The sequence below is a fragment of the Bos grunniens genome, chromosome 5 (genome assembly GCF_055505025.1).
Source record: "Bos grunniens cultivar Pamir isolate PY7600 chromosome 5, Bosgru_T2T1.0, whole genome shotgun sequence".
Taxonomy (NCBI): Eukaryota; Metazoa; Chordata; class Mammalia; order Artiodactyla; family Bovidae; genus Bos; species Bos grunniens.
Genome location: NC_141169.1, coordinates 35,616,391 through 35,629,597, shown reverse-complemented (window position 1 = coordinate 35,629,597; position 13,207 = coordinate 35,616,391). Strand labels below are relative to the sequence as shown.

The window sequence follows — 13,207 nt, the reverse complement described above, 5'->3', positions numbered from 1 at the left end:
TGCATGAAATATATTGGAGCATGCTTTGGATCCCCAAAGCATCGGTTATAGAGCCAAATTATTATCTAGCCTATTGAAATGGAGTCCATTTTTCTCCACTAGGTAAAATACCATCAGGCTTTCAAATACAGTGACTGTGTGTATCTTTGTCAATATTTGTGTTACACAAAGCTGAAAATGTATTACACAGTGATGAAATGGAATATTCATTGAGGTACATCTTCACCATTAATTCTGAGGATACTTAGGCTGTTGTCTAAAGATGAACTCAGAGCTATTATTAGCTGTGACTCAGCCCTGGCTGGAGTTCATGCAGCACAGCTGTTGGCTGATTCCTTCTGAACAGACTCGTGTGAGCAAGCCTGTGCAAGTAGCCCATGGGAACAAGGGTCACAGGGTCCCCCCAACCCCCTCCACATCTCACACTTGCCTTTGACATTGTATCTATTGCTTCTGGTTGGTGGTTTCTGCCTAATTCCTTGAGTGACCTCATGGCAATTCACTGGCTTGAATTTGAAACTGTTTTGCTGGTCTGGAATTAAGATTTAATACAGGCTCCCTCCTTCTTGGATGTCTCTGTCTGTTTCTGTAGTATTTGCTTGGGCTCTCTTTCTCTTCACTTGAACTTGATTTTAAGCTGTCGGTTGCCTTTAAATGAATGCATCTCAAAATAGATTTCCATTGGAAACACCATCTTTTCTATTATGCATGACACACTTTTATCTACTAGAAGGCTAACAATGGACATGTTTTGTATCTGTGCCCTTTCAGCTCACCATTGCATTGAATTACAGTTTTTTAAGCTTAGGGAAACAGGAAAGGATTTTGACAGGTTTTGCATTTATGCATGCGGGTTTGTGTATTTGCAGAGACACCCCTTTGTGGTTCCTTTATAAGTCTGCATATAGAGGGAGGTTTTTATTAAGTCACATTCTATATATAAAATAATTGCTTTTAAAAATATACATTATATGTGGAAACGCATCTGCTTCTGAATGGTTCCTCTTGTAGTTTCTTTAGTCAACAATGCTTTGCAGCAAGAAGTCTGATTTGAATTTCATTTCTGCTTTTGTTATGTTTCATGACCAGGTTCAATTAAGGGTGTAGCCGCAGTCCATAATGTAGAAGCTATCTTTCTTTATTCTGTTTATTTTCAAAAGGACTACAAGACAATTATCTGTATTCCAAAATGAGTCATAATTGTAAATATTTCTTATTGGAGTCATTATCAGCATTAATAACAACAATATTATGGGGCAGAATACCATTTGTTATTTTAACACCAAAAAAACTTGGAAAAAAATTATTTTTCTGTAGTTAGTCAAATAAATGGTATAGAAGGCAAAAGTTATATGGTCATGCTTTGGGGAGAAATTGATAGGACTTTTAGAATTTCATAGTCTCATTAAAATAATTACCAGCTAAATAACTTGGCCTCTCAAGGATGGACTTAGACATTATCATACCAAGTGAAGTAAGTCAGAGAAAGACAAATATATCACTTATATGTGAAATCTAAAGAGATGATACAGTGAACTTATTTATAAAACAGAAACAGACTCATAGACATAGAAAAGAAACTTATGGTTACCAAAGGAGGAAAGGGAAAGGGATACATTAGGAGTTTGGGATTAACAGATACATACTACTTTATATAAAATAAACAACAAGGTCTTGCTGTTTTCATGCAGGAAACTATATTAAAAAAAATAATAAAGATAATAATTCAGCCTCACCCGCCTGCATAAGACAGGATGGAATAACAGTGGTTATAGAGAGATTTTTAAATTTTTTTTCTTTCCCATTATGATTTATTACAGGATATTGAATATAGTTCCCTGTGCTATACAGTAGGACTTTGTCATTTATCTATTTTATATACAGTAATTATCTGCTAATCTCAAACTCCTAATTTATCCCTCCCCCAATTTTTTTTAGATTTATTAAATTGTTGTCCTATTATTCACATAATTCCTAATGAATTAGAAAATTAATCGGTTTCCAAGCATAGGCAGTCTGTTATTCTGTATTCGAAACCAGAGTGAAATCTATGTTTTGTTCTTTGGGTTTATGGGAGATAGAATTTCCACATGCCTTTTGAATTATTTTTGTTGCTCTAAAGTTAACACAGAGTGCCTGTGGTGGTGAGCTCATCCCCACAGTTTACTCATTAATGATAGCACTATCTACCTTTTTAGCTGCTGAAGGGGACCGTCTTCTGACAGACAACCCTGGAGGCCTCCCCTCATGCTTGGTTAGGACTCGCGACCAGCTACCAGCTCTGGTCCCCATGAAGGGAACTAGAACTCCCCTCTGCCTGGACAAACTTTTCCCTTTTCTACCTGAAAAGATTCCTCCCGAGCCTCAGCAGGAGCCATCAACTTTTCAAACAGATTTCCTGCTCTCTTCTCTGGGCATCAGTAGCACTTGACTCTTGTCCTGACGGTATGTGGTTGTGTGCATGCTTCTCTCCCAAGCTGGACTGATCCTGTTGGAAGTAGCACTCGGGCCTCTGCATCTTCCAGTCCTCACCTGGAGCACTGCTGCCTGGACCCTCATGAATATTTATTTAAGTGACTTGAGCTTGGAGTTCAACACACACAAATACAGCTGTTAACTGGGTGAATAGTAGCATTGCCCCAGCAGCCCCCACCAGATTCTGTATGGCCCATGTTTTTTTTAGTGAAATTCTTTTATTTTGATAGTGAATTCCCCGCCATCCTTTGAGATGATTAGAGTAATTCTCGGTTGTTATCCAAAACTGCTTCCCTAAGTATATGGTCCTGACTTCTGAGAACTCAGACACAGGACATAGGTGAAAGAATTGTGTGTCAGATTTAAAATCTAAAAGCCATAGGGTACCGTTTTGTACTTAGAACACTATACAGCATAAACACCAGTCTCTTGATTCCTTAGTGGTGCCTTCCCAGTGTGCAGGTGCAATAAATGAAATGCAGGGCCGTGATGAAGTGGGCTCTGCTCATCTCTGGTACTACCTCTTCCATCCTTGCATGTTCACTTGATCTTACCTTCATGTATTATTTTCTCCATCTAATTTACTATAATTAATATCACTGGTTCTTCAACATCTCCTTGTACCTACTCCTTTCTTTCCCTCTACAGTGCGACACCCACCCAAGCGTCCCCTACACTCTCCAGAGCCAGGCCTGTCTTCCCCCACTCCCCCGTCTCTGCTCTGTTTCTGCCTACCACCTGCCCTGATGCTTCCTCATCTTTGCAGGATAAACATTCCAAAATGGAACCTATTTGTAGGCCTCTCATCTCTTAATCACTTATTCATTCATTCATTCATCCATCCATCTCACAAACATTGAGCAACTGCTGTGCCAAACCCTGGATCAGTTGCTGGGGATACCAAGCCAAGTAAAACTTGGTGTCTGGCCTCCCAGGGCCAAGCGAGGGATAGCAAGTGCTTGGTGGGTTGCTAAGCAGGTGAGCACAGATCAGACTTCTAGAACAGGTGATAAACTAGATTTTGGAAGGGTGATTGGAAGGTAGCTATCAAAAGTGTGATAGAGAGAATGGACATTTCATGCAGAGAGATGGATGCAGTCACAGGTACAAAGACACGAAACAGCTTGGCCAGTTCAGAGAACGGCAAGTAAACAAGGTATGGCTAGAACAAAGGAGCCATAGAAATATCAGGTGGAAGTATCAGGTGAGCAAGGGCTGTACCCTGATGGGTCTTGTGTGCTTAGCCAGGACACCTGAACTTATCCTTAAAAAAATACGGACACTTTGGAATATTTGTAAGCAAGAAAATTGCATAATGTGTATGTGAAGAAGATCCAATTATTCTGGCAGCAGAATGAAAGATAATATTTTATGTTGTGCCCATATTTGGTGGGAAGAGGATATATAAGGGGGCCACACCATAACCTGACAAAAGCACCTAAGTGGAGTCTATGGGCTTAGGTAAAGGAGACAGATTTGATAGGTGTTACAGAGATGACTAGTGTGGCAGGTAAGGAATAGAATTGTTGAGATAACTTCCAGGAGACTGAATACAAGTCTCCTGGATGGAATACAAGGAGAGGAGCTGGTTTTGAGGAAACAGTTCTAAGTTGGATATTTTGACCGTGAGGTGTCTATGAGACATCAGAGAGGTGAGGTCCATTATTAAGTTGGTTTCACCAGTCAGGAGCTAAGACAAGCTATTGCTGAGGCCATTGGGATGATTCAGGCCTGCCAAGTGGAGAGTGGAGGCCCTGGAGAAAGGGGGCATTTAAAGGGTAAAGTGTGGGAAAGAAATCCACGAAGAGAAGAACAGCAGAACAGTTGGGAGAAAACTGGCGGAGACTTGTGTGAACAAAGAGACATCTATAACCTTACTTGAGAGGGATATGAACATTGACTAAAAGGAGCATAATGAAAATGGACAGGGAGGAAAAAAACAAGAGCTCAAGGCCCCATAATTGCTAGGACTATGGGGAAAAATATAAGAAGCACTATAGTTAGTCTTTAAAAATATGTGTTGTGGGAGGAGGGGTACAAAAGGGAGGGGGCAAATGTATACCTATGGCCGATGCGTGTTGATGTATGGCAAAAAGCCATCACAATATTGCAAAGTAATTATCCAGCAGTTAAAAGTAAAATGTGTGTGTGTGTGTACGTATGTATATATGTACACACACACTTCTACCTTGGTTTTTAAAAATTATTTAAGTAGACAAAAATCAACAGGGAAAAACATTCCACAGAGAAGAAAATATTTGGCCGTGTCAAAAGCTGTCTGGGGTGGGAGAGAACTGCCTAGTAATCATAAACAAGGACTGAATATGTACATTGGCTTTGGCGTGTGCAGCCACCAACAGAGTGAGCAAGACGAGTCTCAGTGCCATGGTGAGGGCCGCAGAAGACGTAGAGCTTGGAATGGCAGAGAAATAATCAATGTTGGGACTTCTTCAAGAAACGTGACTTATAAATAAAAAAGAAAGCATATCAGAGGGCAGTTCAGGATCATGAGCAAGTTTCAGGCGAGGGTTATTTTTGTTTTTTCGATGGATGTTTTTTGCCTTGCTACTTTGATAGGCCTTGGTTGTTCTTGGTTTCAAAAGTTGTTTAGAAAGTTCCTCTCACCTGAATATCAGAAGAGATTAAACCATCTTGGTTTTTTCTGCCTTTTTTTTTTTTTAAGTTAAAAAAAAAAGTTTAATCCATCTGGAATTCCTTTTGATATCAAGAGTGAAGACTCCATACCAGCTCTTCTAATGATTTAGCTAATTACTTCAATACTTGAATCTAATGATTTGAAACATCATTTTTATAATATATTGAAATCCCATGAATACCTCCATATGTTCTTGAAATTTATTCTATTTAATTTGTACTGTCTATTAATGCACTAGTTTTGAATTGTTTCCATTGCCATAGCTTTATAATATACATTAATATCTGTTAGAGGTGGTCTTATTTTATCCTTTTGCAGAAATGTCCCTAACACTGTTACTTTAAACATCCCTCCACATTATTTCACTTGGGTACTTGTATACATTTTGTGAAGAACTTTAGCCTCAACTTTCAGCTTTTGTTCCTTAAATCCACTTGGAAGTATTAACTAAATTTGCATTCAAATTCTAAATTTTATCTTTGGGGAAGGAATTTAATATGTTCCCAAACTTGAATCTTTCCAATTAAGAGTATGGTGTATCATACCATTCATTCATCATTACTTGTTTTTCTCTATTTTTAAGTCAGTTATCATACCATCTTAACATTTCTCACTAATTTATTTCTAAGTAGTCTGTGCCTTTGTTCTCATTATAAACTGTGTTTTTCTCTTTTGGATTTTTAACTGGATTTGTTGCTAATAAAGTGCTAATTTCTGACTTCTCTTGAGTATGAAGGGGACCTGGCAGCATGGGGCCCTCATTCCAATATGGTACCTTTCATTAGGACATCCACTTGCCACTTTGCCAGTTACTGTACCCATGCCACACATTTCTGTTACTTGCCTGGCCCCTGGAGGCAGATGAGTTCCTTTAGGGTTGGGTGAGTCATGGGTGTTGGCATCACTGTGGGTGCCACGCTCTGTGATGTCCCCAGCTGTGGTCCTTGCCTGTCTGATTTCCCTGAATACAGTGGCACCTGCCTGGCCTGTAGATCCGCCAAGTCTTTCCAACCCTGACTGCTTTTCTGCAATACATTCTGGCCTCTCAGATCAGAAGCAAATGTCAGCTTCTCCTACCCAGCTATACCTCCACAGTCTTGCCCTTCTTGGCCAGAGTGGTCCATGCCCCTTGGCTGAGCAGTAGTCCTAAAGGGGCTGCAAATTTTCCTCTCATCCACTGTCTCGGTTACAAATACCTATGGTAGTTTACTTCAAAGGTCTGCCAGTTAGATCCCTGGCCTTATCACAGCTCACTGCTCCCTCCCTGTGGTCCAGCCCCTCTGCCCCCCCGCCCCGCCCCCACCCTGATCTCTGCTGCCCACCTATAGCAAAGCCACATAGGTTTCAGACAAAGAGAAAAGAATCTCTAAGCCACCAGCATAATTTTAACTTACTGGGACCACACACACTGCCACAATATCAAAATAAAAGCTCCTGAAGGATTATATTTTGACTTATTAAGACACTTATTGCATACATTTCCATGATTTGTAGTATCACAAATTCTCAGAGTGTGCCGCCCTTGCATTCACAGACTCAGGGGAACTTGCTCATTTGCCTATTTTCCGTATATTTCCTCCAACATTCTCTAAACATTCTCCCAAAGGTACATTTCTTATTTCTTTTTAACTTTAGATATTTCCACAATATCCCTTTTCTTTCTTTTTCTTTTTTTTTTAATCCTAAATCACAAATCCTCTCCCAACATTCTATTTCTACACTGGGAATGAATAATTTACTTAAAGTGCCCCAGGTTTATTGCCAACAAGTAATTGTGGTTGATTAAAGATTTTTAAATATGTTATTCCTATTGTGTATATTTGTGAAGTAAACAGGCTATATTTAGACTTCTTTCCAGAGACTTTATATTTGTCTTTTGTTTTGATTCTTTCACTGTTGAACATTATTATTACCATGAAAGTCTTTTCTCTTTGGGATTGAGTTCACTGTTTGCCTTTCTCTTTATAAGAGTAAAGGAATACGTGTTGTCCTTCCATCCATCCACCACTCCATGATGTGTGTCCGTTCCATTGACAGTTATTCAGTTTGGGTTCGTCACCTTATTTGTGGCCTCTTTTCCACTGGCCCCTCTGTTGGCTCTGGTGAACAATATATTGGAAATAAGAGTGGACGCGTGGAAACTGACTACCCAGTATAGACGCATGGTGCCAGAAAAAGCCCAGGACATCGGAGCATGGCAGCCCATCATGCAAGGAATAGCAATTCTGGCTGTGGTGACCAATGTGAGTAAATAGGCTTCGCAGGGTAAAAACCTTGAAAAGTCCAAAACTGCATTAGTGTTGCTGCCTAAGGAATCCAGTGTTTGGTATTTCATAATGTGGAGGAAGACGCTAATACTTTCAATCACATGAACAACATAGTTGCTGTAAATGTAATTGTTATTATTTTTTAATATATTTTGTTTATAATTATTGTTGGTGACTTACAAGACCTCTTACAGAGGCCGTTGCTAACAATAGTGACTATTATGCTTTTGTTGCTCATTTATTAGTTTTATTCAATAGAAGCATGGTAATAGTATTAACAGTAGGTACTAACTCTTTTAATCCTCGCATGACTATAAAAGGAATTATCAAATAGTACTTTTATAATGGAAATAGAAATCTATCCATTTAGAGTTTGTAGACCCTAAAATAAGAACAGTCATTCCACCATATTTTACTGTATATTCCAAATTATCAATTTAAACTAGTAACTACTTGATGAAGAAGTATGTGCTTTGTGCATTCCCCGTCATTCCTTACCTTCCTTGTGTCATGGGACAGAGGTTCTTCAAGGAAGTGGACTTAGGGCAGGTTCCAACTCTCCTCCTCGCCCCACCCTTGGTCTTCGCTGTCCAGTGTTAGTCATTAGCTAAGCACCTTCGTGTCCTGCATGTGTCTGAGTGATGAGGGAATAGAACTCACTTGTTGCAGTCTGTACTGATTATGGACCAGTCTGAACAGTCTGTCTACTTCCCTACTGCTGCCCCCACAGGTCGGCAGGGAGCTGTCAAGCAGAGCAGTTCGCAGTGCCAGCCCATCAGGGAACCTCCTTCCCCAGAAATATCCAGACACTCAAGGTTATTTCCTGCCTTATTCCACTGCCAATTTCACTCCCAGGTTAACAAAATAATATTCCAGTTTTAACTTCTTAATCAAGTCCCACTTGCCTTGAGTCCCCTGCCTTTTCCCACAAACCCTTGTAGAAAGAGAAAAGAGTCTGGCAGTGCCTGTGAGTCAGGCTCCCGGCTGAGGGGCGTCTGCCCAGACCTTAACACTTCGGAGCTTCATTTTACAATTTGTAGATTGAATAATTTCCTGTCACATATTTTCAGACTATTATATACCACAAAGGGGGTATGGGGAATTCAGTGAGTCAGTGCATGGGATGCACAGAGCCTGGTCCTTGGGATATTAGCAGCTACTCTTGTTAGTCACCCCTGGAGGAGGGCACGACAAGCCACTCCAGTATTCTTGCCTGGAGAATTCCATGGACAGAGGAGCCTAGTGGGCTACAGTTCATAGGGTCGCAAAGAGGCAGACACAACTGAAGTGATTTAGCACACATGCATGCACACACTCTGTTATCATCTTCATCACACAGCATCATTTACAGCAACTCCATAAGCTTTGCCAGGTGTCGAAACTAGAGGCACAAGAATTTTACAATATGTCACTGTCTAGACCATGGTCACAGTTTTACACAATAAGTTATGTGGAACCCAGCTTTCACCCCCCAAGAACCCTCAGTTTATTTGGATCACTTGCTGTCTCTCCTTTTTGGAGAAAGTTGGCAAATCACACACACAAAAACAACTGTGAGGTTATATCCATCTCCATTCACCCAAATAGCCCCCACCTTCAGCATCCACCACGCTGCAAAACAGGCTGATGTTCAGAAATACGACAGTGAGGCCTTTCAAGCTCCACAGTCAGAAAAGTATGAGTCTGTCATGTTCAATATACTATATGACATGAAGCCAGGCTGGAACGTGGAGTTACGTGCTTTAAGGAAATTTTTAGCAACAGGGTTTGGAACTAAAAGGTTTTTGTTTGACCTTCAGCTAACCAGAAAATTCAATTGACTCCTACTCCCCATTACTCAAGCATCCTGTCTTAATTGTATGAGGCACCTTTTCCTCGTCAACCAAGCATGGCTCCTCACCATTAATGCAGATGGAATATTGGCTGTATCTTCAAGGCTGCTCTACCTGCATGTGTGGGTGAGCACACATGTACCCACTGATTGGTTCTACTGGTTCTCATCCAGTAGTTGTTTGTTCTTATAATTCAGGTGCTGGCTTATTATACACTAGAAAAATTGTTTATTCAATTATCAATTAAACTATAGTGACTAGCGTTAGTTGGTCAGTCATGTCCAACTCTTTGCGAACCCATGGACTGTAGCCCACTAGGCTTCTCTGCCCATGGAATTCTCCAGGCAAGAATACTGGAATGGGTTGCCATTCCCTTCTTCAGGGGATCTTCCCGACTCAGGGGTTGAACTCAGGTCTCCCGCATTGCAGGCAGGTTCTTAACCATCTGAGCTACCAGGGAAGCCTAATTAAACTATGGACAGTCCTTTTTTCCATATTAAGGTGCTAGAGATTCCAAGGTGCAGGTCCGCTTGCATATAATTCTATAAGAATTAAACATGTATTTTATCCCCTCACATACCTAATTTGTGCCTTCCCAACCTCACATGCTCAGTAACAGCTAGCTTTCCATAATAGGGGAACTTTTAGGAAGGAGGAAGAAGAGAACAGCTCCTCAGGATTTGAAAGGGCATCAGGCCAGAGTTTGGTATAAAATCATTCATTTTAAAGCTGCTGGTTCAATAAATAAGCTGAATTGACATTGTTGTGTCATGCCAGAGCATCTGCTATTGACGACCAATTTTAATTTATTTTGATATAAATGGAAAATTGTGTTTGGAACAGCATGGGAAATGAAGCACACTGCATTTATTTGTGCTCCTGCAATGTGTCTTAGAGCAGCTGATTCAGGAGGAAAAAGTATCTTGTCAAAAGACAATAGAATTATCTTCCGTATTGGAATTTGCATAGCTTCTTGAAGCACATCTGCAGGTGATTCTGTAAAAAGCTCTAGTTGAGTTAAATGATAACAGGAAATTTTAATCTATTGAACTCTGGGAAAAGTAAAATAGTGTTGCCTTACAGCACCACCACCATCACCAACAGGCAAGAATACACACCCAGAGAGACTTTACATCAGAGGAAATGACAAAGCTGGTTCTGGTAGGGGAAATTTTGCAATAGAAAAGCCCCTCAGTTGTTTTTCTTGCTTTGCATGAGATCTTTGTTGGCTTGTGGTCTCACTGTGTCTAAACCATATGTTCAGATGAATACTGTTAAAATCGTGTTGTGCAAAACATGTCTGTTCTTCTGCTTCAGAAATGACTGAAACATCTAGCTTTGTTTACTCACATAGAATTTGGATTGAAGCATATTCATTACTTTCTCCTTCTGTGACACCAGTGTTACATGTTGGAGAGTTTGAAGCCCAAATTTGAACTCTGGAGAGAATTCATGTAATTAATAATAGCTTTAGATCCTAATGAAAGTCTTCCTGACACAGATTCAGATTTAAGACTGATCCATATTTATTCCTTTAATCTGGAAACACACTAAACTCTCTTAAAGTTTTTTGATAACTATAATCTTTCTGTCTTTATCCATTTAACCTTTTGGAAGTTGAAAGGCTTAGACACTAAGTCTAACAAAATAGATATCATTGCTTGATTATGTGAATAGAACAATCCCAACACAGTTTCTTGCTACTATATTTTATTGAATAGTAAAGAATTCTTGCTCTCTAATGAAGCAACAGACATAAGTATATACTGAAAGTTTAAATCAGACTGTGGGGTTGAGTTATCTCAACAAGTCAAGATACTATAGGGGAGAAAGTATAAATTTGAAGGAAAATATTTGTTATCAGTTAGTATTCTATTTTTAAGAGACAGTGATTAAAAAAGCAATTTTTATCAATTATTTATCTACAAAGGAATCATATAAAGCCAGATTATTTCCATAATATTGATCTTAGTATTTCACATGCAAAAGGACTTTCTAAATCATAAAAATTAAATTATATCAAGTAGTGCTCCAGGGTTGATTGAATTTTATTATATTCTATTTTAAAAAATATATTACATGTAACATATGCAAGTGGCTCTCGAGTTATCCACAATACCCTAGTCTACAATTATTCTTACTGTACTTAAGATACATAATAGGCAACTATCAGGGCTTTGCTTTTGAACTGCAGGTGAACTGCTGGACATTCCCTTCAAAGACCAAAAGCAAACAAACTACTTTAAAGCAGCTGCTCGAAAGTTTTAGGACATTCACTACTTATATCCATTTGACAATTCCTGAATTTTTAATTTAAAACACTCAACTGATGAAAATGTAATTTTGGCATGTCTGTTAACCCTAGCTATAAAGGCTCTAAATTAATACCCTCTCTACCATTTTCTTCCAACACAGGCCATGATCATTGCATTCACATCAGACATGATCCCCCGCCTGGTGTATTACTGGTCCTTCTCCATCCCGCCATATGGGGACCACCTAGACTACTCAATGGAAGGATACATCAACATAAGCCTCTCCATCTTCAATACTGCCGACTTCAAAAGCGGAGTCAAGGAAAACCCATACGCTGGGTCTAAATATGACACGTGCAGGCAAGTTCTACTTCCAAGTGTTTAAAAATACATGTCTTCTTTTTCATTGTAATATCATTCTATTTGGTATTTAAGTGAAGTTGCTAGATTTCTTTTTTCCTCGCTTTCTTTTCAATCAGACTTAAAAAAGTATAAAATATAAAAGTTACTATAGATTAAGATTAGAACTTTCAAGCCAAACCTTAGGCATCTCCCTTAGGCAGCAAATCTCTAGCTTTCCACCTGTAACCTATTAGACCTGGAAGTTTAATTACTCTTTAGAATTATGTAAAGTAAGAGTAAGCAGATGCAATGTGTGATTCTGAAGAGGCTTTGCTATGTGTAATCTAGAAACATTTATTTGGGGCTTATTTATGGTTTTTTCATTGTGTTGTTGAGAATGTGAATAGGAGACAGCTTTGAGGAGTTTAAGTTTTAAAGTCTTGATTGTATTAAAGGCAGGATTGTATTTTATTTTTTACAAATTGTAAAGTATACCTATAACTTTTTAAAAGATTTGTTTGCTTATTTTTGGCTGTGCTGGACCGTCATTGCTGCTGCTGGACTTTCTGTAGCTGCAGCGAATGGTGGCTACTCCTTGTGGTGTGCAGGCTTCTCGTGGTGGTGGCTTGTCTTATTGCAGAGCACCGTCTCAGACATTGCGGTGCAGGGACTTAGCTGCTCCATGGCATGTGGGATCTTTCTGGACCAGGGATTGAACCCGTGTCTCCTGCATTGGCAGGCAGATTTTTAACCACTGTACCACCAGGGAAACCCCCATAAGGCACGATGTTAAAATGAGAGTTTCAAATGATTACCGAAAGACTTATTCGGGGGAAAGTCTTACATCTTAGAAATTAAGAAACTCCGAGAGTTCCAAAAAGCAAGATATTTCAGTTGTTACAACTAATATTTTATTCAACCACAACCTGACGGTACTGAATGATGACAAAATAGTATCATCACTTAACAAAGCAATACAGAGACAAAAACAGTTGATACCTCAGCCCAGCCTAGCAGTGTTCTCTAAAAGTATTCCAAAGCTCTCTGCATTGATTTTAATGGCTGATAAGATCAACTGTGGACAGTGTACATCAACTAAGTTATTAATTGATAAGTTTGTTGACTGTATGGTATCGTAGTTTTGTTTTTTTCAATCAAAGTCTAAAACCTAAAGAGACTTTAAAATTTAAACTCCTCAAAGCTGTCTCCTATTCACATTCTCTACAACACAATGAAAAAACCATAAATAAGCCCCAAATAAATGTTTCTAGATTACACATAGCAAAGCCTCTTCAGAATCACACATTGCATCTGGCTTACTCTTACTTTACATAATTCTAAAGAGTAATTAAACTTCCAGGTCTAATAGGTTACAGGTGG

At 39.3% G+C, this 13,207-nt stretch overlaps 1 protein-coding gene across 3 annotated transcripts in view; it reads left to right on the top strand.

Moving 5' to 3' along the window:
• Nucleotides 1-13,207, top strand: part of ANO6 (anoctamin 6) — a 235,661-nt gene that overhangs the window by 213,207 nt on the left and 9,247 nt on the right. For all 3 annotated transcript variants that reach the window (XM_086399802.1, XM_086399801.1, XM_086399803.1), the window contains 2 exons: nucleotides 7,169-7,374; nucleotides 11,646-11,845. In XM_086399802.1, coding sequence (XP_086255928.1) covers nucleotides 7,169-7,374; nucleotides 11,646-11,845 — 406 coding nt within the window. The remainder of the gene's footprint in view (nucleotides 1-7,168; nucleotides 7,375-11,645; nucleotides 11,846-13,207) is intronic.